We start from the raw sequence: 23146 nt of genomic DNA on the forward strand, positions 1-23146 counted from the left end.
CACTGGGACAGACACACAGTCACACACAGACCACACGCGCTGCATTGTGTATCATTTCGAGGTGTCCCGGATTCCCTGGGGCTTGCCGTGACCACGGCTCCCAGACGAAAGCCCCCTGTGGAGGTACATCTCTTGTTTCATAAATCAAGTCAGAGGAGAAATGGGATTGAAACACAGGGCTCGTACTTCCCCGCAGCTCACGGAGGAACACGTCTGTCCCTAAACTCGGGGGCCTCTGTCTCTCCACAGGCCGGTCGCAGCCTCTGCTCTGCTTCTCAGGAGAAGCTTGGAGCTCCTTCTTCACTTCTGCCCTCAACACAGCCATGGAATTTCTTAAACTTTTTTTCCCTGGTCTGGATTCTGGTTGCCTTTTTCCCCTCAGGCATGGTCTTTGAGGAATAAGAGAAAGGAACAATATTTAGGTTCATTTCCTGTTTATTATTAAAGTGAGTCCACAAATGTTTAATTACATGCATACGTGGGAACGTGATCGAGAGAACGTAACTGAAGATTCGAGGGGACTACAAGACAATTGTGGTTATACTGCTGTTTGTCACTCTCGTGGATGGAGTTCTCGCCCAGGCGCCTGGATACTACAGCGAGGGGGCCTGTCCCCACGCCAGGAGGGCGTGCCCAGGGCCCGTGTCCAGGGCAGCAGGCTCAGGGTCTGATCTCAGCGGCCTAAGAAGTTCCCTGCGGATCTATGGGGCCTCTCATGGGCAAACACACCAGGTCTCAGTTCTCTCTTTTCTCTTTTCTACTCCTCACAGCGCCACCAGTTGTATGTCACCCACCTGTGCTGCAGCCTGCAAGAGGGCTGATGGGAGGGGGACGGGGTCTGAGGGCAAGGCCCCTGGTAAAGCTGAGGGACGGTGGCTTCAGGTGGCGGGGCAGTTTCCACAGCAAGTAGTTTGTCCCCCAGTGAAGAAGGCACAGCCTGTCCTTTCTTTGACTCTTTTTAACGCTTATTGAGGAGGCAGGGCCCGCGTCACAAGAGTCAACAGCCACCCCCACCCCCCTTTACCCCTCCTCTCCCCACCCTGGACTCCCCAAGCACTGCCAGGGCCAACCAAGCTGTTTTCCAGTCTGTAAATCCGGTAGTCAACATTTTACGGAGAGACATTGCCTGCGCCGGAATTAGACAGGCTTGGGTTTGATTCCAGGAGCCCCGGTGGTGCAGTGGTTAAGTGCTCAGTAGCTAACTGAAAGGTCGGCGGCTCAGACCCACCATCTGCTCCCCAGGAGAAAGATGTGGCAGATCTGCTTCTGTAAAGATTACAGCCTTGGGAGCCGTCTGGGGCAGTTCTACCCTGTCCTATAGGGTTTCTGTGAGTTGGAATCGACTTGACTGCAACGGGTATGGGGTTTGATTCTCGCTCTGTGGATCGCTGACCTTGCCTGATGCACGTCACTTGGCCTCCAGGAGTCTCAGTGTCCACATCTGGAAACTGGGACCGTCCCCCTTGCCAGGGTGGGGAGACGTTTACACATATGCAGGAGGATGAGGCACTGCGTGGAGCAAGCTTTTCCACCTTCACTTCTTCCTGCTGAGACTCAAGGGGTACGCACCATCTTGGGGGGGTCCGTGTGGTAGCCTCTGGGCCCCCGCTGTCTGGGCCATCAATGCAGGGCTGGGAGGTGGCGAGGTGCCATGCACAGGCTGGCAAAGGAGCCAGGTGGGATGAAGAGCAAGCTCCTGTCAGCCAGGACTCAGGGCTGCTTCCTGGGTGGGTCTAGCAGTTTGTGGGTGCTGTGTGGGCTGAGGTGCTGTGTGGGCTGAGGTGCACGTGTGGTGGTATCTTGTCTCATGCATTGTGTCCCCTGCTTGTGGCTGGAGCAGCATTGGCTTCACCTGTTGCCCTGGTCATGGGCTGGGTGCCTGATGGACGTCTTTGGGGAAGGAGAGGGGCCGTGATACAGATGTACTTTACCAGGCTGAACTTTCCATGCATGGAGTCGGAGGCAAGAAAAAGTAAAATTCCCCCCTTAGTGTGTACCAAATCAGTGAGGGCGGAGGCCACGGACCTGGGTGTGGTGGTGGGCTGGCAGCGGGCTCCAGGACAGCAATCCGGGCTGGAGCCACCTGCCTGTGTGGCCCTCTGTGCCGGGAGCCTGGACTGTCTGCAGCTTCTCCTTCTGGACGCTCTGCCTCTCCTGCCTGCCGCCTGAGGGTCTGGGCTGTTCTCCCCACCTGAGCTCCTGAGATGGGGCCAGGGCGAGAGCCCTTCTCCTGAACCACCCCCCGCAACCCCGTCAGCGGAGATGCGGGGCTCTGCGTGCCCCCCAGGCCGACCTGTCTCCTCTTGATCTCTTTGACCAATGCCATTCCTCTGCCCCTGGCTGCACTCGCTCTTGGGGTCTGTGGTGGGGCACTGGTTCCCTTGTCCTTCTTGAAGTCTTGCATGCAGTCGGTGCTTCATAAATGTTTGCTAAATGACCTGACTGATTTCATTATCTTATTTTTCTGCTACGGGTGTCGTGGGGCTGGAATAAATTATTCAAACTCCAAAATGCGGAGGAAGCCCCTACTAGAGCTTCAGTTCCCTCCCACAGGCCAGGCCTCCTGCCCTGAGAACCTGCCTGGGGCTGGGACCCTGGGCTGCTTCCCTTGGAAGGAGTACCTGTGGGAGGACGGAGAGCGCTCAGGCAGGGACCGTGCTCATGAAAGCCCTTCACGTCCAGCCTCCTTTGTCACTGTTGTCTGGGGGCTTTCTGGCCGGTGTTTCAGTTTTTCTTCATCTGCGTGTCTCAAACTAACAGGTGGCTGGAGGGAAAATGGCCAGGGCTGCCGCCTTGGGCCTGCGTGTCCCTAACCCTAACCCCGAGGTGGTGGTAGGGGGAGCCAGAGTTGAGGGGAAACATGCTCCCCACCACTGTCCAGTGAGGCCTGTTTTGGGGTGAGGGTGGAGAGGCGGGGGAGCTAAAAGGTGACTTTGCTGTTTTAGAAACCACCTGTGGGAGTACAAAGGTCAACCACACTAGAGCTGCAAGCTGTGAAAAAAGAAAGCCAATCCTGGTACCTGATGTGGTGCCTCCTCACTTCCTACCTCACACCTGTGACTGAGGGCTCGGCCGCGGACTAACCCTTAAGTCGGATTCTTCTCTATTTCTCATGGAGTTTCTGGGAAGGTCCAGGTGAGGAGGCTGCGAGCTGGAGGTGGCTGTGGCCCCTCTACTCCCGGTCCCATGTGATCCCCTCCCCTGAGCCTTGGGTTCCCCATGCAGGCTCTCCAGCTGGTCCAGCAGCGCCATGCTCATCAAAACCTCAGGACCTTGGCCCGCCTTTCAGGCCTGGCCAGCTGGCCAAGCTTTTGCCCCCAGAAGCTTGTTCCTCTGCTCCCATCCTCTGGAACTGCGGTGTGGCTGCTGGGGAGGGAGGGTCAGCGCCAGGAAGAGGGCAGAACCCCAGGCAGGGGTCCAGGTGTCGGGGCGCACTTAGCTCCCCGCGTCCTGCTTCTCCTCAGACAGCTCCGGGAGACTCCTGAGCTCCCTGGCACCCTTCCTTTCCCAGACTTCCCGGATTCTCCAGCTTGGCACAGCATTTGGATGTGTCGTGGTGATCTTCTGTGGCTGTGCCACGTCCGCCCTGTTGCTGCCCACTTCTCCCTGCGTCCTCCTTGAGCAGGTGGAACCGCCACCCTTGTGGTGGTCAAGTGGCCACTGGCCTCTGCGTGGAAACACGGAGAAGCGGGCCTGTGATCCTGGGGGTTGATGTGTAGGGTCCCCCAAGCCCTCCTGTGTGGAGCTGATGTGGAGATTCTAAAGGAGGGGCCGCACCTGGACTTCAGGGGTCTGGGAGGGCCGGAAGGTGACTGCTTGGACAGCTGCCAAGTTTGGGTCTCTGGCCACCTAGCACTCCTGAGGGTGCACCCCTGAGGGGCTCCTGCATGGGACGAGAGCTACAAAGGGCTTCGCAGCGGGAGGAGGGTGAGGGGTCAAGCACCTGTCCTGCCCCCTGCATCCCTGAGCTCCTGCTGTGTGACACAGGGCCCATAGATTAGGGGTAAGTGGGTGGCAACCATCAGAAAACTACCCAGAGAACAGCAGAAGGAGCTCTGGCAAAGGCTCTCTTCTGTTCCTCTGCTTGTTTTCTTTCTTTTATTGTTGTAAAAATATAGATACCCCAAAATTTGCCAATTCAACATTCTTCGTATGTACAATTCAGTGAGACCGTTATCCACTCTGGTTTTGGAAAGGTTGAAAATAAACGCCTCAATCCAGCCCTGGCCAGTGTCCCTTCCCCTGCCCTTCCCCTGGGAAGCTGATGCTAGGGGCTCGTTCTGCGGGGCTCTTTCTCACTTCTGGGGGTGGCCGATGGCTTGGCAAAGAGAAGGCTCTGGCTGGGAACGGGGGCTGGCCTGCATGCACTGTGATGGCTGGTCAACAGCTGGCACTGACCGGTCCCCTGAGTGCAGAGGCCCCCAGTTGGAGGTGGGCTTGAGCAAAGGAGGCAGCTAATGAGCAAAGGAGGTGGCCAGGACTCAGCAGTTGCCAATGTGGGTGACGAGAGTGAGTAGTTCCTGAGCCCCAGGCCCTTCTCTGGACAGTAAAATGTGTTATCGCCGGCCTTGTCACCGAGCCCTGAATCTGCAGAGACCTGGTGCTCGCCCTCAACCTTCACTGTACTTGGAGTGCCACGGAGGTTTCCCAGACTGCGGTCACTTCTGACTGGTCAGGTCGGGCCTGGAGGCGAGGGGCAGAAACAACCTAGAGCCATGTGAAGTGGGCGACTAGCATTCACCAACATTCTCCCTTGTTCCCTAGGGCTTTCAGTTCTGTTCACCTCAAAAATCTGGACCACTTCCTATTCGTGTTCCAGAGCATGTCCACGCAGTCTGGCCATTAGGTGAGGCCTCAGGACCCGGGAAGACCTGACTCCCCAGCATGGGGAGGTCTGAGCTATCTCCGTCTCAGTGCGGGGTCTGGCTGAGTGCAGCCTGGTCACATCCTCAGACTTCCCTCTTCCGAAGGAGAAAAAGCAGCTCTGTGAGGGTAGTGGTGTGGTGTAGCAGAAAGAAGGCTCCCGACAACTAGTCCCAGCTCTGCTTTGGTGACCTACTGTGACCCTGGGCCAGCCACCTGCCCTCTGGGCCTCCATTTTCCTCCTCCGTAAAGTCCAGGAGCGGGTCGGTTGCTTAATAAGGCTCCTCGTGGTCACGCTCACATAAGAAAGGCCTGGTTTCTCAAAGACTTGAAGGCACAAGAGGGACCCCAAGTGCTTGCTTGGGACCAGAACACAGGACCCCTTCTGCAGACTGTCGCTTGGCCCCCACATGTCCTAGGGAGGGGTTCAAGGGGAAGCTGCCTCACCCCAGGTCCCATCTGAGGGCCAGACCAGGCCCACACTCTTGCCATGCCTCGGAGCCCCATCTCCAAAGACGCTGCAGTCAAGAGCGTCCGAGGGCGGCCTGTGAGCACCCCAGTCCTGTGGGCTCCGCTTCGTGCAATCACCGGGGTCCAGCGTGTGGAGGAGCAGTTTAATCACGCAGGGTGGCCGTGACAGGTGTGACTGTCAATGGCTTGTGGAAGAAAAGGTGAGGTCACGATGAATATTTACAGTTACTAAAGATAATTTTCCTAAGTTATCCACAAATAGAAGTATATATATATTTATATTTATATATATAGTGTGTAGTTAATTAGATGCTCTATCAAGGGAAAGCAAAAATCTACAGCTTCCTCCCCCTAGCTGCTGTTGCTGTCCATCACAGGGCCCTTCAGAGGCACACAGCGTGGCACCTGTGTCCTCTGCCTGTGGCCGGGGGAGTCTGGGGGTGTGGAGGCCCCTGCGGGCACCCACATCCATGGGTGCCTGTGGACAGAGCTGCTCCTCGGGCTGGCTCCTGTCACGTTTGGGATGCCAGCCCAGCCTCCCGGCCTCCAGGGGCCAGGTCAGTCACGGGCCTCTGGCTTCTGCGGCACAGGCAAAGGTCAAGTGCAATCCCGGCCCCAGGTGTGCGCTGCCCAGGCCCCTGCCCGCAAGGGCGCCCTCTAGTGCTGGCTTGGGAGAGTGCATCCCTGGTGCTCAGTGAAATGAACGGGTGGAGGGAGGGAGGAAGAAGCAATGTCCCCCATTCCACCCCACCCTAAGTGATGGATCTGAGGAGGGAAGCCTGCTGGCGTCTCGCCTGGGCTGGTTTTAGCCCTCTGCCAGCTGGTCCACTTTCCTGGAGGCCAAACGTCTTGGCTATTTCCCAAGGCAGCTTGGAGGGGCCCCCTGTCCCGGGGAGCCACCTTCAGCTTCTACTGGAGGGGGAAGGAATCTCAGGCAGCGGGCCCTCCCCCCTGGGTGCACCCTGGCCGTCCCCATGCGGGGCAGCGGGCAAGTTATTTGTAGGGCCGCAGGAACCGGGACACTTTGGAGCGTAGCAGTTTGATGAAGGACCGGGGAAACATCTCCTTGGACTCCTGGGCTGTGTACTTGAAGTAGTTCTGGGGGTGTGCCAGCACGTCAAAGAGGGCCTTGATCAGCTTCTTGTCCTGTGAGACACGGTGAGGGAGGCACTGCCTTTAACGTCCGGGGCCTGGGAGTGTCTGCCAGGCTGCTAAGAGGCCGGGCCGTCTTCCCCAGGTCTGCCTTCTCCTCTCCATCACCACCCTCCTTCCCACGTTTTTCTGGGAGGCGGGATACACGGATCCCCATCCAGTAAAGAAACTCACTTTCAAAATTTCCTGGTGATTCTCTGAGGCGTATAACCGTCCATCTCGAACAATATCTTCTATCAATTGCTGGTAATCCTCTGGGAAGAAAGGAAGGTGTGGGCTGGAGATCCCGCCTGCTTCCCACTCACCTTTAGCCTCTGCCCCTCCCTGGCTCCAGCCTCAGGATCAGGCTTAGGCCCAGTGCAGCTCTGCTTCTGTATCTGCAGTTCCCTCCACCCTGCAGCCTTGGAGTGTGGCTGCCCAGAAAACTGTTCAGCCTTCAAACCCTGTGTGGGCTGAAACCTGCAGACATCACCAACCGCTCCCTCATCCGTCCACTCTGTACCCCTTGCCTTTACATGCCTCATCTGCATCTGGTCTCCTACACAGGCTGGAGCTCCCTGAGGGGAGGGCTGGGCGCCTGGTGTGGCTGTGACAAGATGGTCCTGCCTTACCATCATAGGTGACGTAGGGCACTTGGAACCCTTTGCCGCTGTTGCCTTCATTGGATTTGAACTGGATCCAGAGCTTGCGGGAGCGGGAGGTGAAGGCGATGGGCCTCTCGTACGTCTGGCAGGTCTCATAGGTGGTGATAGACGTAGGGGAGGCTGTGGGATGCCGCGAGCTGAGCTGCCAGCGGATATGGAGCCCCTCACCTGGCCCCTGCCCTCCTGCTGCAGGCCGCTGTCTCTCCCCATGGTCGGCCTCCCAGCCGCCACGTGAGATAAGGTTCCCCAAGTGCTCTAAGCTCTTGCATCTCGCGTTTGTTCCCTCTGCCTTAAATGTCTTTCTCACCTTCTCCTGCACAGTTCCTACTCATCCCTCTGAGAGCCGTTTCTGTGCCCCCTCCTTCAGGGAGCCTCCCTGACTGCTCCACCCTGTTCTGCCCTGCTCTGGTGAAGCCCCTGTCACAGTCCCTCTCTGTCAGACTGTCACTGTCTCCCTCCAGCTGCACGAGATCGGGGCTCATGCCTGCACCCAGAGCAGAGCTGAGCCAGAGCAGAGGCTCAGGGAAGGTGCAGGACACGAGCCAGCCGAGGTGTGCTGGGGCTGGGGGTCAGATCTGGGAAGGCCTCGGGTGGCCCACCTCCCCTTCTGTGAGCAAATGAAAGGGGTGAGTCCCCTGACCCTGGGGTGCCTGGGACTGGCCAAAGGTTGCCTGCCTCCTCCCTGCTCCCCGGGCAGCCTTCCTGAGGCAGCCTGGGCAGGAGAGGTGGCCTTCCAGAGAGAGTAGAGCTGGTGACAGGAACAGGTGGGGGGGATGCAGGGATTTGAACTGGTTCGTTCTTGTTTCAACCCCTGCTGAGAATTTGCTTGTCCACCACAGATACACTGAATCAGAAGTTTGACAAGATCCCGGGTGGTTCTTCTGTATGACAGATACATTTTGAGACCCACTGCTCTGCTAGTGGTTCTCAGAACTGGTCCCAACCAGCAGTATTAGCATCCATTGGGAACTTGTAGAAACGTAGATTCTCAGCAGGGGTACCGATTGGTTCAAAGCCCTGGAACGGTGATCCTGGACTGCTCTGACCTGCTGTGTGACCCTGGGCAGGAGCTTGCCCTCTCTGGTCTATCCTCCTGTTTGCACATTGGATGTTCCAGCTCATGGGCTACTCTGAGGTCATACCCGACATGGCAAGAAGAAGGCCGCGCCTGCCGGGTACCGGGCTCTGAGACCTATCCCGAGACGAGGGGCTAGATGAGCACTGTGACTTTGTGTGTGCGTGTTCCTTGCCTTCTTCCTCTGACATTGACTTGGAGCTCCCTACCGGCCCCACAGCCCTGCAACAGCAGTGAGGTCCCCACGGCCCAGGGCACTGTTGGGGCCTGACCAGGTCCCTGAGGCAACTCAGGTGCTTCCCCATTTTTCTGGCTGCCATAGGTCTGTGGGTGCACACCTGCCTGCAGGTACATGTGGGCGTGGCTGCTGCTGTCACTTTATATCCCTCCCTCATCTGCAGCCTCACAGGGAGTCCCCGATGAAGGGGGTGACGAGCCAGAAGTCTGGGGTTCAAGGAGGGGAAGGGACTGGCAGTAATGGGGAGAGTCTGGGACAATCTGATCCTGGGGAATCTGGTGTGTACATGGGTGGGCTGGGCCCTCATACCCCCAAGCCTCGGGGAAGGGGAGAAGGCCCTGTGGCATTGGGGTTATTCCTGGGGGTTGTGCTAGGGATGGGGGTCAGGGACAGTGGGGGCGGCTCTGCAGCTGGTAGGACGACCAGGATGAGAGGCTGGGTGTGGCCAGTTGAGCCCTGACTGGGCACTGACCCCATGCTTGGGGTGCCCCTGAGCTTTCAGGACCTTTCTGCAGAGCTCCGAGAAGCCCAGCTTTCTGGAATCACGCACGGTAAGCCCTGGATTACCCGGCGTGGTGACTTGCCCCCTCTGAGTTCAGGGGACAACCAGGAGGGATGGGAGGCCGAGGCCATGCCTGGCTCTGCCCTCCCCTCCCCCTGCCTGGCACGCACCGCTCTTCCTCATGACGAGCACGTCTCCACACTCGTCCTCGATGGGCAGGAAGATCTCGGGGACCACGATGAGGATCCGGCGCTTGGGAGGCGGTGAGATGTACCACACGCACTCAGCATTGGCCGGGTAGTCACCAGGGTAGTTTGGGGACTCGATGTAGCCCGTGTAGTCGCCAAGTTCGCCCCCGCAGTGCTGGTCTGTAGGCAGTGGGGCGCGCGGGCTGGTCAGGGCAGGCTCTCCTGTGTGCTCCTTGGCCTGTCTCCACCTGGGCCCCCGTCTGGGCCCTCAGAGGCCCTGACAGTGGAAGCCAGCCAGGCCTAAGCCAGCCTCCTCCTGGCCTCTCAGTGGAAGCACAGGCCCCCCATCCCTCCGCTTGCTCTCTGAGCGCCTCCTTCTCACTGGGCACCTCTGCCTGACTGAGGCCCATCCTCCGTCTGTAGCTGAGCCTTGCCCAGGCATCCCTCCTGGGTCCCCCAGCCTCTGGCAGGCCCTCTCGCTGCCCCTGTGGGCTGTCTGCCCCCACCTGCCCCTTGCCTGAACTCGGGTCTCAGCCAAGTCTCGAGTGTGAAAACACAAGTGAACCCCACTGACCCTTTCTCCTCGTTTATTCCTCTGCCCACTCAGTTACTCAACATTTTCTGGAACCAGCTAGGTGCCAGGCAGGCCCTCCCACCCCCCGACTACGAAAGGCAGGAAGGGACATAAAGGGAAAAAGCAACAACTGAGCAACACAGTAAGAAAAACTGAGGAGAAAACCGTCTTCTTCCCACTGCCTCGCCTCTGAGGCCAAATGTGACGTTTTTATGAGATTAGGAGGCCTAGTGGTGCAGTGGTTAAGAGCTACGGCGAGAAACTACAGCTGCTAACCAAAAGGTCAGCAGTTCGAATCTACCAGCTGCTCCTTGGAAACCCTAAGGGGCAGTTCTACTCTGTCCTATAGGGTCGCTAGGAGTCGGAATCAACGTGACGGCAATGGGTTAGTCTTAAACTTACAAATGAAATCATCTTAGGTCTGCAAAGAGAATTGAAGGCAAGTATTGGATGTATGTAATTTCCCCACAAGTCTTCATTTTAAAACCCTCTTCTCACTTCAAGATTCCTGGGAAATGTTTCATTTCTGCTTTTAGCGTTCTAACAGCTCTCCTCCCATCTGGCTTCCCGTTATCTACTCGTTGTTATTAGGCGCCATAGAGTTGATTCTGACTCATAGTGACACCATGTGACAGTGAAGAACTGCCCCACAGGGTTTTCAAGGCTGTAATCTTTATGGGGCAGGTTGCCAAGTCTTTCTTCCACAGAGCTACTGGCTGGATTTAAACTGCTAACCTTTTGGTTAGCAACTGAGCCCTTAACTGCTGCACCACCAGGGCTCCTTTTTAGAACATTGAAAACCATGTACCTACTGAGCACCACCGCTGAGTTTGCTCTTCTAACCCAGGAACACAGAGAAGTGGGGGGCACGTGCTCAGCCCAGGACAGCCCTGGACACAGGGGACCGACTCCCAGTTCCTGGATTAAGTTCTTTTCATTAAGTCCAGGCTGTCCCAAATATCACCAGGAACCCAGGAAAGGGATAACTGAGTGGATGAAAATTAATAGTTGTTAGGTGCCATCGAGTTGGTTCCGACTCATAGTGACCCCAGGTACAACAGAACGAAACACTGCCCAGTCCTGTGCCATCCTCACGATCATTATGCTTGAGCCCGCTGTGTCAATCCATCTCGTCGAGGGTCTTCCTCTTTTTCGCTGACCCTCTACTTTACCAAGCGTGGTGTCCTTCTCCAGGGACTGATTCCTCCTGACACCATGTCCAAAGTATGTGAGACGAAGTGTCGCCATCGTTGCTTCTAAGGAGCACTCTGACTGTATTTCTTCCAAGATAGATTTGTTCGTTCTTTTGGCAGTCCATGGTGTATTCAGTATTCTTTGCCAACACCATAATTCAAAGGCATCAGTTCTTCTTTGGTTTTCTTTATTCACTGTCCAGCTTTCACATGCATGTGATGTGATTGAAAATACCATGGCTTGGGTCAGGCGCACCTTAGTCTTCAAGGTGACATCTTTGCTCTTCAACACTTTAAAAAGGTCCTTTGCAGCAGATTTGCCCAATGCAATGCGTCGATTGATTTCCTGACTATTGCTTCCATGGGTGTTGATTGTGGATCCAAGTAAAATGAAATCCTTGACAACTTCAATCTTTTCTCCGTTTATCATGATGTTGCTCATCGGTCCAGTTGTGAGGATTTTTGTTTTCTTTATGTTGAGGTGTAATCCATACTGAAGGCTGTGGTCTTTGGTCTCCATTACTAAGTGGTTCAAGTCCTCTTCACTTTCAGCAAGCAAGGTTGTGTCATTCACATAACGCGGGTTGTTAATGAGTCTTCCTCCAATCTTGATGCCCTGTTCTTCTTCATATAGTCCAGCTTCTCGGATTATTTGCTCAGCATACAGATTGAATAGGCATGGTAAAAGGATACAACCCTGATACACACCTTTCCTGACTTTAAACCACGCAGTATCCCCTTGTTCTGTTGGAGTGACTGCCTCTTGATCTATGTACAGGTTCCGCATGAACACAATTAAGTGTTCTGGAATTCCCATTCTTTGCAGTGTTATCCATAATTTGTTATGATCCACACAGTCAAAGGCCTTTGCATAGTCAACAAAACTGAAAGTATGCCCTAAAGAACTTTGAAAAATGAATAAAAAATACCCAAAGTGAGCACAGCAGCCAACACCCTCTTTGGTATGCCCGAGTGACTTGCTACCCAAGAACTGGGGATATTCTCTCCTTTGCTGTCCATGCTGCCTTTGGCTAAGCTCAGCTGCTTAGTCAGCCTTGCTTCCTCGTTGCCCCCCACACCTGTACACACTCATCAGACGCCTCCCAGGTGCTCTAGGTTGTCGTCTTGTTCCCACTGTGTGCGCCTGCATGAGCCCAGGCCTGGTGCTCAGCGGCCTCGCCCCAGCCTTCCGCTCCCACGCCCCTCCCCCTGAAGGAGTCCAGAGCAGGCCTGGCCTGGCCAAGAGGCTCAGTGGTGTCTGTGTGGGACTGGGATGGATGGAGTTGCCACCAGGAGGAGAGCCACACCCTTCCAGGGACAGGCCTCAGGTAGCACTGGGCTGTCAGGCTCACGGTGGGTGTGGGCTCCAGGGTGTCTGCTGAGTGGATGTGACTGGCGGGGAGCTCAGATTCTGCCCCGGCCCCTCCCCGCCCCACTGTGGGCAAGAGCAGCACCTACTTTTGCAGTGGGTGACGTTGGTGGAGCCATCGAAGTCGGTGCTGGTGTTGCCAGGACAGGTGATGCAGTGGTTCTGGCCAAACTCGGGCTGGTAGGTGCCGACGGGGCAGCGTATGCAGCGGTGGGTGCTGGTGTTGTAGTGGTGGCCGGGTGAGCAGTGCACTGCGGTGGAGGGGGGTACAGTGGGAACAAGTTGGGGGACCACCTCCCCAGGGACTCTGTGCCCCTGGGTCTGTCTCGGCTTGGAGTTCCCGGCCCTTCCCCACTGGCCTGTGACTCCTGCCACTGCCAATCCAGCACACAGCCTGTCCCCTAGCCCCCTGGCCCCGTCACCCCTTTGCACCTTCACCCCTTCGCCCAATATGACCTGAGTGCTGCCATGGGGACCCAGCAGTGAGAGAGACAGACACATTGTGGATCCAGGCGCCCTGGGAGAGGTTGTCTGAGGTGGTGATAAGTGGTGCACCGGTGGTGGTAAGAGGCGGGTGTGGAGGAGTTTTGAGAAGAGCCCTCAGGAGCGAGGGAGCTGGCCCCAGGCTGGCTGAGGGCAGGGAGGGAAAGCACAGGCCCTGGCTGGGGCGGGTGGTTTCAGGAGCAGGAGAGAGACAGCTGGAGCTGGGGCGAGGGTCCAGGCCGGCAGGAGGCAGAGGCCATAGGCAAGGTGGCGCAGGGCCGAAGGGAGGACTGTGCTTTCTTCTGGACGAGAGGCTACATCTGCCTTTCCTTCTCGCAGGCCCCCCTGTGAGTGGCTGCGAGGGGAAGCAGGCTGGGTGGAGGACCCCGTCACATGGTCCAGTGGAAAATGGTGTGGCCTGGGTCAGGGCAGCGGTGAGAGTGGTAAGATGTCCCTGAAATCTGGATCTGTTTAGAAGGTGGGGCTGACAGGGGCTGCTGACAGACTGCAGGGGAGGTGAGAAAGAAAGAGGGTCAGGGTGACCCCGAGATTTCTGGTCGGAACAATTGGCAGGATTGGGACTGGGGGTAGGCGTGGACAGAGGTCAGAGAGTAGGCATGGGGACAGGGGGGTAGGGGTGGGGATGTCTTGCCACCACCCTTCAAGACGTGGTTTTAATGCCTCCAGTTCTGAGATGCCGTCCTCAAGTGCCCTGACCCAGCTGGCAGCTCCCGTGTGGTGCTCTCCACCACCTCTTCCTCTCCATTCCCAGCCCCTTCTGGGCGGCTCCCTGTTGTCCCTTCCTATGGTGTGATACTGTGCTGTCACCAATGTCCCCCACCTGACACTCTAGGCTCCTTCTCTGGGAAGGCCCTCCTCGGAGGTTAGCCAAGGGAGTAAATGAGAGGTATTCCAGGACCGGCCCTCACTGTGTGTGTGTGTGTGTGTGTGTGTGTGTGTGTGAGTGTGTCTGTGAGTGAGTGTACGTGTGAGAGTGAGTTGGTGTGTGTGTGAGAGCTTGTGTGAATGTGTGAGTGTGAGTTGGTGTGCAAGAGTGTATGAGTGTATTGTGTTAGTGCATGTGTGAGTGTGAGCTGGTACATGTGACGGTGTGTGAGCATGCGTGAGTGTGTGAGCACATGTGTGTGCACGCACACAGAAGAATGCAGTGTGCTCACCTCTGGTCTCACAGTCCTGGAAGGAGGTGGCGCTCTCGAGCTTGGTGAGCAGCCCCCCTCCGCAGGGGAAGCAGCCGGTGCGTCCAGGCTCAGGCTGGTACGTGCCCAGGGGGCAGGCCTGGCAGGGCTTGAAGCCGTCTGTGGAGAAGAAGCCGGCAGAGCACTGGCCTGGAAGTCAGAGGTCATGGCTCAGGCCCGCAGGGGAGGACGTGCAGTCACCAAGGCTGTGGGGGCCCAGGCCTGCTCTCAGCCCTGGCCTGTCCCTGGAGAAGGCACAGAGGCGGCCAGGGCTGGGGGACACTGGCCTAGGTGGCAGGAGGCCTGGCCCCCAGTTGGGATACTGCCTTAGCCAAGCCTGGCTTTCTGTCTCCCACCAGCTGGAAGGGCCTCAGACGAGGCCTTGCTGCTGTGCCAGGACGCGCAGACCCCGTGGAGTGTAAGGGCATTTAGAGGGGCTCTCCACAGGGGGCAGGCCACACATGTGTCTTCACAGGGGGTCCCGGGGCAGCTGAGGCTGGCCCAGGGCTGACCACTGCCCTGTCCATTTGCAGGGCTAGCTCAGAGCAGAGGGAGGAGGGCCTGTGAGGCCCCCAAGGGCATGGCTGGGGCAAAGGGACAGGGCAACAGCACAGCCGGTTTCAGCTCCACATAAACAACGTTCTAACATTCTAGCAGAAGGTTAGGATGCAGAGGGTGCTCTGATGCCGAGTGAGGGGTGTGCTTTGTGCCCTCGTGGCCCAGACCCTGAATTCTGGGCTTCTAAAGTGGTTAAGAGTTCAGTTGCTAACCAAAAGGTTGGCAGTTTGAATCCGCCAGGCGCTCCTTGGAAACTCTATGGAGCAGTTCCACTCTGTCCTATAGGGTTGCTGTGAGTTGGAATCGACTCAATGGGGATGGGTTTGGTTTTTTTGGAACCATGATGATGCTCCCACCAGTGGCCACCCTGTGCTTTCCATGGTCACCATTCCTCCTTGGGGTGGAGGCCACACTCCTTGCGAGGGTGTGGGCCAGGGGTCACCCGCCAGCCTGCAGAGTCTCAGGACTGGGCTCTGATCTCTTCTGTCAGAGAGCAGGGCAGGGGGCAGATCCTGTAGAAGTCCCCACTGCCCTAAGGACCCACCCCGCCCTCACAGGTGCCCGCATTCCTCAGGATGGTGAGCTTCGTCCCATCCGCTCCCTTGGGTGATGCCACAGAGTGCAAGGAGGAAGGCTGATGAGGTGGCTATGCACCCATTTCACAGATCAGGTGAAGCAAGACAGGAAAAGCTCTTTGCAAACCAAATTGTGCTCGGTGAAGTGAAAAGGGATTTCCAACCCCCCCTACAGGACAAACTGTAAAGCTCTTTGTGTCCAGCAGAGTTCTTGCCCAAGTACACTGCATACTCCACGAACCAATTTGAAGATGATGGTGTGCTCCATAAAATGTAAAATGTGTGGTCAACCAGAAGGCATGTGTGCACCTCTGTTATCTACCGCCAGTTACCTGTGAACGAGAGTACTTGTACACTGGAAGATCCTTTCCAACCTGCACGGTGTGACTTTTACAAGTCCTCTAAATGAATACAGTGCTGTGTTAACTAGTGCATGGTGACCTGTGTGTGTGCGTGTGCGCGTGTGTGTGTGCGCGTGTGGGGGGGCTTTGGCAGCTATGGTATACTAACTGCAGTGTCCTCTGAGCCACACGGGGGGCTTTGGTATCTGTCATGTACTCTAAAAGCAGTGGTTGCACTGAGCTTGTGAGATGCTTTGGGAACAGCAAAGAGCTTCACCAAATACAACGTGCTACAATCATGTGGGGAACCTGGGCCTTTGCTTTGGGGGCCTCAGTGGAGACGGCAGCCCCAACCCCCCTCTCGCCTTTTTCCAGGGTGGGCCCACACTCGCCTCCACACTCGGACACGTTGCGGGCACCTGGCAGGCCAAGCCCGTGGTTGCTGGGGCACGGCGTGCAGCTGAGCTGGCCGTCCACGTCCTGGTAGGTCCCCGGTGTGCAGGGCATGCACTGGCTGTGCTCGCCACCAAAGTAAGTGCCAGGCTCACAGCTCACTGCAGAGGCAGAGGGAAGGGGTGTTGGGGCGGGGGAGAGTGGGGGCCGGGCATTCTGTCTGCTGGGTGCCACAGCTTGGGGCTCTGGTACAGCTATGGTGCAGGCCTCATTCCTGGTGCTTAGAGGGCACAGATAGGCCCCAGGCCTGTCCCAGAAGAGTCAGGACTAGGAACCAGGCTGCAGACACCTGTGAGCACCCTGGAGGCCTGACCCTGGTCTCTTCCCCCTTCTCTGCTGCCCTTCTCAGGGTCCTCCAAGAACCTCTGCCTCAGCCAGTGCTCCTTGGGGCTCTACTTGGACTTCTGTTCTCGCTCTGGTGATGCCAGACATGGACAGCTTCCCATCCTGCCTCCAGCCCCAACCTCCCGGCCTGTCTATCAAACTGCCTCCTGGGTGTCTCCACCTGGCATTCCACAGTCAACTCATCCAGAACTGAGCCGACTTTCCTCCCCTCTCCTCCTCTCCCTTTCCACCCGAGGACACGGACAGTATGGGGAGGCCTGGGAGGCACACAGAGGCATGGGCAGAAGGGCCTGGTGGTTGAGGGAGCGAGGCCATAAGGGGATTGATTGGGGTGGGGGGCTGAAGAGAGAGTCATTTGTGCTTGGGAGACCGGTTACATTGAGCAAATAAGTAAATGGATGAGTAAACAAGTAAACTTAGTGAGCAAGTAAGTAAGCTTACTGAGTAAGTAAATTATGGAGAAAGGGAGCAAAATTTCTCACTGCTGGAGAAAATATTTACAAACATGTTTTGGGGATGGTTACAAAGAACCCTGAGGTATTGAATTGGAATTGGGGGTACTGATGTGAACTCATGGTTTTGCAACACACACAGCTATAGAAAGAACATAGATGGATATGTGCGTGTGCCTGTGCGTATACACAGATCTGTATGTACATTTCTTAGCTCTGTCCACTGACAGTCCTAGAAGCAATGATAGCTCAGTAGCAATGAGCACCCAGAGCACCCAGATATTGGTGTCTACATACCATCCTCTTTTAAAAGGACCCGGGGCCCTTGGAAATCTGGCAGATTCCAGGGCCTGGGGCAGGGAAAGTATAAGTTGAGTCTGAAACATCTTGTAGTGCCAGAAAACAAGGAAATCTTCAACGAATGATGGGGACATGTCAAAAGGACACAGGAAGCCAGCTTGTTGGGGAGGCCAATGGCTAAATCAGGGACAAGCTGGGCATCAAACTAATAGGAATGGTTCATAACCCAATCCGTATAAGAGGAATTGGCTGACATACCTCTTCCTTTGGGAAACCTCCTCCAACCACAGCCCACCCTGGGCAGGAGGCCGCTCATGCCCCTCACCCCACCCCCCACCGTGGCCTTATCAGCCTGCAGCCTCTCATATGAAAAATGCAGCCAGAGAGCCCTGCCCAGGGCCTGATGCCAGGAGTAGCTCTCCGAAGGGCAGCTCTTGCTATGAGTACTTCTGTTCTTCTCTCTGGTGGGCCTTTCTCATGCCCGCGTGTCTTTCTGTCCCCTCCCCACGTGTCTGTCTTCCCTGTGTGCCCACTGCTGCTCACCTGGGTACATGTGGAAGGAAGGACAGACAACATTTGCCAAGTCCACCTTGGAGTGGCCATGGGCAGGGACTCACCACACTTGCCATCCTGTGGCACCTGGCCTGTGCTGCACGCCCCCTGCCCCTCCATGGCCTTGACCGGCCGCTGAGCCACTTCGTACTCAGTATCTGAGACCTGGACATAGAACTGCTGCCGGCTGATGGATTTTCGGAGGGTCTTGATGGCTGCCTGCAGGCTTTGCTCTGCTCGCTTCCGCAGGCAGTCCGCCTTACAGGTGTCTGCGGGGGCGGGGGAGGCCGAAAGAGTAACCACAGGCATGACAGCCCCAACCCTGCTAGGAATGGCCACTCATGGAGAACGTCCCTGTGCCTGGCCTGGCTGGGCCTCCACTGGTTACCTCACCCCATCCTCACAGCAACCCCAGGGTGAGGGGCCACTGCCATGCCCATCTGACAGATGAGGAGACTAAGACTTGGAGAGGTGTGACCTGAGGGCTGAGTATACACCCAGGCCTCTGCCCACCACATCACATCATCTTCCTGGGGCACAACCCACTGAGCAGGGACTTCTCCCAACCACTCTGACACTGCTCCCAGGAAGATGTCCAGCTTTCTGGCTGGAACCCTAAGCCTCTCACAGTCTGGCTCCTGTCTGCCTTGCCAACCTCAAGCCCCAACACTCTGACCTCACTGTCAACTCCACTTTCAGCCATGCTGCCCCAGTCACTGTTCCCTGACCTCTGTGCCTTCGTGCATGCTATTTCCTCTGCTTGAATGTCATTCCCTGCCATCTTCTCCACCCGATGAACTTTGACTTCAAGCCCTGATTCAAGGGGCGCCTCTTCTGGGAAGTCTTCCCCGGCCCTATGCTGGGGAGACCTCAGCTCTGTGTCTGTTTGTCCCCAGGCCTCCCCCTCTGATGTCTCCTTGTCACTGGATAGTCTGTGTCCACGTCTACCTCCCCCTGGCCAGGGAGCCCGGCCATGGCAGGGACCACAGCCTGGTGCCCTCTTCCTGCGCACCCAGCTCAGGGCTGGGCACACACAGTACACATTTGCTACAGATCTCAGCTCCTTTGTCACACTGAAAACTCATTTGCAGCTGAGTGGGAAGTGCTGGTGTGGAGTACGGCCAGCGTTCCAAGCGCCTGTCTGGAACCTACGAGGGACAGGTCCTTGGCTTGACCTTTCGAGGAGGCTGCAGGCATTATCCCTTGCAGGTCCTGGTGACAGCACTGAGGGCTTGGGGCTGGCTGTCTCTTTGATCCCTTGAGCCCTCTCCTCTCCTTGCCCCTGGGCCGCCTCTTCCATCCTGGGCTCCAGGCTGCTGTTTGGGTCCCCTCGCTCGCCTGGCCGGCCTCTGCCCCCAGTAGCTGTGGCTGGGCTGGGAGCCATCAGCAGGCTGGTGAGGGAGCCCCTGACCCACCTGAGGCCTCCTCCATCCTTGTCTCCACCTCAAACTCTGCCGTGATGTGGGACACCTCCTTGGACGGGGACTTGCGGCCACGACGCCTCTTCTTGGAGGAGTCACACTTGAGGGTCACGAAGGTCATGTGGCAATTGTCTGGAAAAGGGAAGGGACCACTGTGGTGTGGAAAGGTGGCAGGGGACAGGGAGCAGACATCTACCTAGCCCTGGACACATAGACATCGGCAAGGGGCCCGCCTTGCCTAGTAGTCCTTGGTGCAGATGGGGAGACCGAGGCTGGAGGAGGCCAGGGCCGGCCCAAGATCTCAGGAGGAGTGGGTGGCTGGGCCCACACGCTGCTGTACACTGGGCACCTGGCGCCTATCTGCTGAGGAGGTTATGCAGCAGCTGTGGGCTTGCAGAGGGCCTGGCCCACAGACTTGGACCCCAGGCCAGGTCTGCTGAGGGCTGAGAGTTTTGTCAGGTTTGAGAAGGAATCCTAAGGTCTTTCAGAATCTTCAGAGAAACAGGGCTGGGATGCTTCCCCTGGGCCCTTCCCTTGGCCTGGAATGTCCTCGGCCCCCTTCAGTCACTCAGGCGTCGCTGAGTGTGCCCTGTAAACCGCCCACTTACACGGCAGGCTGCTGAGCCTAGGCAAGCAGGGACAGTGAACCCCAGGGGTGCTGGGTCACCCCCTTTCCACCTCAGTGCTGGCCTTACGTCCAAAGCGACACCACTGCTGTCTACAGCGAGCCAGGCAGCGTACTGGGGTTATGGGACCATGGTGGGGAGGGCACAGGGCCCCATCCTTGGAAACTCACTTCCCAGGTGTGGGGGAGGCCCCCTCCCTGTGTGGGCTGGCACCAGGATGGCCACTCACCCAGCAGTGGCTGCCGTGGTGCCTCCTTTGCTCGCTCGCGGCTGCGTGGCCGGAGGTGGCACTTGGCATCTCTGATCTTGAAGCGGGCCTTCTGCTTGATGGGGGGCACTGGAGCATCTGGGAAAAGCCAAAATTCCCCCAGGTGGTGGCCTCTCCTGTGGGCAAGGAGGTGGTGGGGGACAGGGGCTGCCGTAGGGAGTGTCTGAGTTGGGGGGTGGGGTGACCGGGGACAGATGTATGGGGAGCTGAGCCATGGCATGGGGTCACTCTGCCCCAACAGCTCTCCGCAGGGTGGGAGAGGTGCCCCTGCCCCATCTCTCTCCCCGCAAGGCCTGAAAAAGGTGAAAGTGGGGTCAAGTTCAAGCCCAGGAGCAGCACAGCCAGGGAGGGGTCTTCTGTGAGGAGAAAAGAAATGCCTCTCAGCCCCTTGCCCATCACCAAGGCAGTAAACAAGGCTCACACTTTTAGGAAAGGGGTCCGCCAGGAGAGAAAGGGAAACAAGGAAGGGAATGGGATTTGAAATACTGTACGAAACAACCAAATCCAACTCATAGCAACTCTACACTATAGATGCCCAGAAACACAGACCCCGGACTAAAGAATCCTACGATCAGTTCATGCACACACAAAGTGTATACGCATGCCACCCTGGTAAGGAATGCAGCACCCTGGAGAAGAAAACTGCTGGAGACACACCCCCTCTCCTAAGCCGGGGCAGCAGGCTGTGCCCTGCTGACTGAGACCCGCCACGGTGCTAGCCTCCCCAGATCTCCCCATGCCTCACCCTTCTGGGTAGAGTCAGGGGAACTCAGGTGACAGGAGACGCTAGAACCTAGCGGCCACATCAGATGTGGCTCACTCTGTGACACACAGCACCCATGGACTCAGGGCCTCTTGGTGCCCCTGAACCTCACAGCTGGAAGGGCCTTCCCACGGTCCATGGCCCTGGGCTGGGACTCGGCCTGCAGCCTGCTGCCTTCCAGGTTCTGGCCCTGCTTGTAGCTCCCCAGGACCTGTGTTTGGACCTCCCTCTCTCTCCAGCAAGGAACAACGTCAAAGAGTCACCCAGGTCTGGGTGGCATGGACAGGCCAAGGGGTTACCTGAGCAGCTGGGCTCGGAGCTGGAGGAAGTGCCATTGCGCTTCTGTGACGTCTTGGCCTGGAGAGCTGGGACACCGCAGCTCAGGATGTAGCTGTCCTCCGAGTCTGCAGAGGGGCCGGTGGGTAAGGTAGGCCTGGGGGCACTTCTTTTCCAGGCCCCCAGGTCCCTGGGGCCTCAGAGGAGTCTCTGAATGAGATGCAAGCCAGGACTGACCCTTCGTCCATACCTTTCTGCTACTCGGCCACAGGGTAAGGGCTGGGCAGGAAGGAGCCCACTGAATCTACTTTGGAGGACTCAGAGCCCCTCAGTGAGGTAGGCCAGGGTGGGCCCCTGGTTCTCAGGCTGAGCTCTCTCCTGGAGAGCAGCTGGACCCTGGGGGAAGAGGCCCCTGCCCAACCTCCCACCCCAGCCAGCCTCAGGTTACCTGGCATGAAGAGTGTGTGGGCCGGGCAGGAGAGGAGGCAGTTGTCCGCACCGCCCATCTTGCTACAGGACAGCTGGGCCGGGAGCAAGGCCTTAGCCCGTGAAAGGCACTTGCCTGTCTCTGAGGAGAAGGAAGACACAGAGCAAGGGCTTGAGGGAGAGCAGGGTGGAGGCTTTTCCTGAATGTGGACCAGCTGGGATTCCCACTGCACCTCTCTCCTGGGGCCAGGCTGCCTTGGTGGGAAGTGGCCCAGAGATGGCAGAGCTCAGATCCATCTGGAGATGTGGGAACATGGACCTGAGAGCTCGTTTGCTCCCTCCTCCCCCTGAGACTCTAATCCAGGCGGACAACTCCCCCAGGCCAGGCTCTCCAGAGCAGGTGCCCAACGGGAAACTGCTGGTTTAGATGACCTTCAACATATGCCTGAACATTTTCAAAAAGCCTCAGAAAGTAAATAATCTAGAAATAAAAATAAACTCATGGCTCTCCAGATGAAACATCTGGCCTCCTAAGTAAATACAAGACCAAAAGTCCCCTATCCCCATATGATGGCAAGCCTGTGGCTAAGAGAGGGTCACTGGAAGAATCAAGGCTCCGTGTTTGTGGAGAAATAGAAGGACAAGTACCCATACATTTCCAAGGGACACATTTAAAAAACAAACACCCACTGCCATCGAGTTGATTCTGACTCATAGTGACTCTACAGGACAGAGGAGAACTGCCCCATAGGGTTTCCAAGGCTGTAATCTTTAAGGGAGCAGACTGCCACATCTTTCTTCCATGGAGTGGTTGGTGGGTTTGAACTGTCGGCTTTTTGGTTGGTAGCCAAGTACTTTAACTACTGTGCAACCAGATCCAACAATTCCCTACACTTTCTCTAAACCCCAAAGAGAATCAGCCAATAAATATAGACAACAACACGGCTGTCTTGATCACATGGGGCCCCTTGTTGGAGAGGCAACCCACCTTGGGCCCTGAGCATCCTAGCATGTTCTTTCTGGGTACACCAATAATGTAAACTCCTGCCTGCATTTCACCGGGCCATCTCAGGGTTGTGTTGCAGCGAGAAACCTCGAGGGACAAGATAACATCTCTGTCCAAAGAGCAGCCATGCTATTCATTCACTACAAAAGCAGTGAATCTCCCAAGCTCAGAAATCCCGACTTTGACACAAACCCGTGGTAGGTGCACCTGGGCCCCTCCACGTGGGCCCCTCCATGTCACTCCCATGGGACTTGGCGGGGGGCAAGGGGAACTGACGTAAACATGCTGTCATACTGCTTGCTGTGCTGTGAGGAATGAAGTCCTTTGTCTCTGACCCAGGAGACTTGTATCTTCTGCTGCATCCATGGAACAGTAACAGGTGAGCTTACTTAGCTTATAAGTAGGAGAAAATCTCAGACTCTGACTCCACCACATATACCACAGAACATCAGATCCCTCCAAGTAAAGTTTAAATTGCCTAAAAAGCAAGATGGAAGGCAAACTGATTGATATGAAGCACAAAAAAAAAAAAGAGAGAGAGAAGAGTAATTCTGCCTTTAAGTAAGAATGTCTCATTGTGCCAGAATGTGGATGAAGATGTTGTTGTCGTCGTTAGGTGCCCTCGAGTCGCTTCCGACTCATAGCGACCCTATGCACAACAGAATGAAACACTGCCTGGTCCTGCGCCATCCTTACAGTCGTAGTTAAGCTTGAGCTGGATGAAGATAGCAAAAGGCAAATTTGAGAATGTACAGCTGTTGTGAGAATGGTCTGCCTCTACACGTCCCATCCAGGCTGCCTAAGTAAAGGCCTTGGGCCTAGAACATTCTCTGATA

General features: G+C 56.6%; 1 protein-coding gene across 3 annotated transcripts in view; it reads right to left on the bottom strand.

Moving 5' to 3' along the window:
- Positions 1–1054: 1054 nt before the first annotated feature.
- SCUBE1 (signal peptide, CUB domain and EGF like domain containing 1) overlaps positions 1055–23146 on the bottom strand; it is a 174939-nt gene continuing 152847 nt past the window's right edge. For 2 of the 3 annotated variants that reach the window (XM_049884602.1, XM_049884601.1), the window contains 12 exons: positions 21327–21446; positions 20902–21006; positions 19801–19917; positions 18940–19077; positions 17590–17793; positions 15815–15976; positions 13931–14098; positions 12359–12520; positions 9116–9313; positions 7098–7250; positions 6661–6740; positions 1055–6480 (listed from right to left, as the gene is read on the bottom strand). In XM_049884602.1, coding sequence (XP_049740559.1) covers positions 6328–6480; positions 6661–6740; positions 7098–7250; positions 9116–9313; positions 12359–12520; positions 13931–14098; positions 15815–15976; positions 17590–17793; positions 18940–19077; positions 19801–19917; positions 20902–21006; positions 21327–21446 — 1760 coding nt within the window. In that variant the 3' untranslated portion in view covers positions 1055–6327. The remainder of the gene's footprint in view (positions 6481–6660; positions 6741–7097; positions 7251–9115; positions 9314–12358; positions 12521–13930; positions 14099–15814; positions 15977–17589; positions 17794–18939; positions 19078–19800; positions 19918–20901; positions 21007–21326; positions 21447–23146) is intronic. The other variant, XR_007517430.1, reaches the window with a different exon arrangement.

Source organism: Elephas maximus, chromosome 4 (genome assembly GCF_024166365.1).
Source record: "Elephas maximus indicus isolate mEleMax1 chromosome 4, mEleMax1 primary haplotype, whole genome shotgun sequence".
NCBI classification, from domain to species: Eukaryota; Metazoa; Chordata; class Mammalia; order Proboscidea; family Elephantidae; genus Elephas; species Elephas maximus.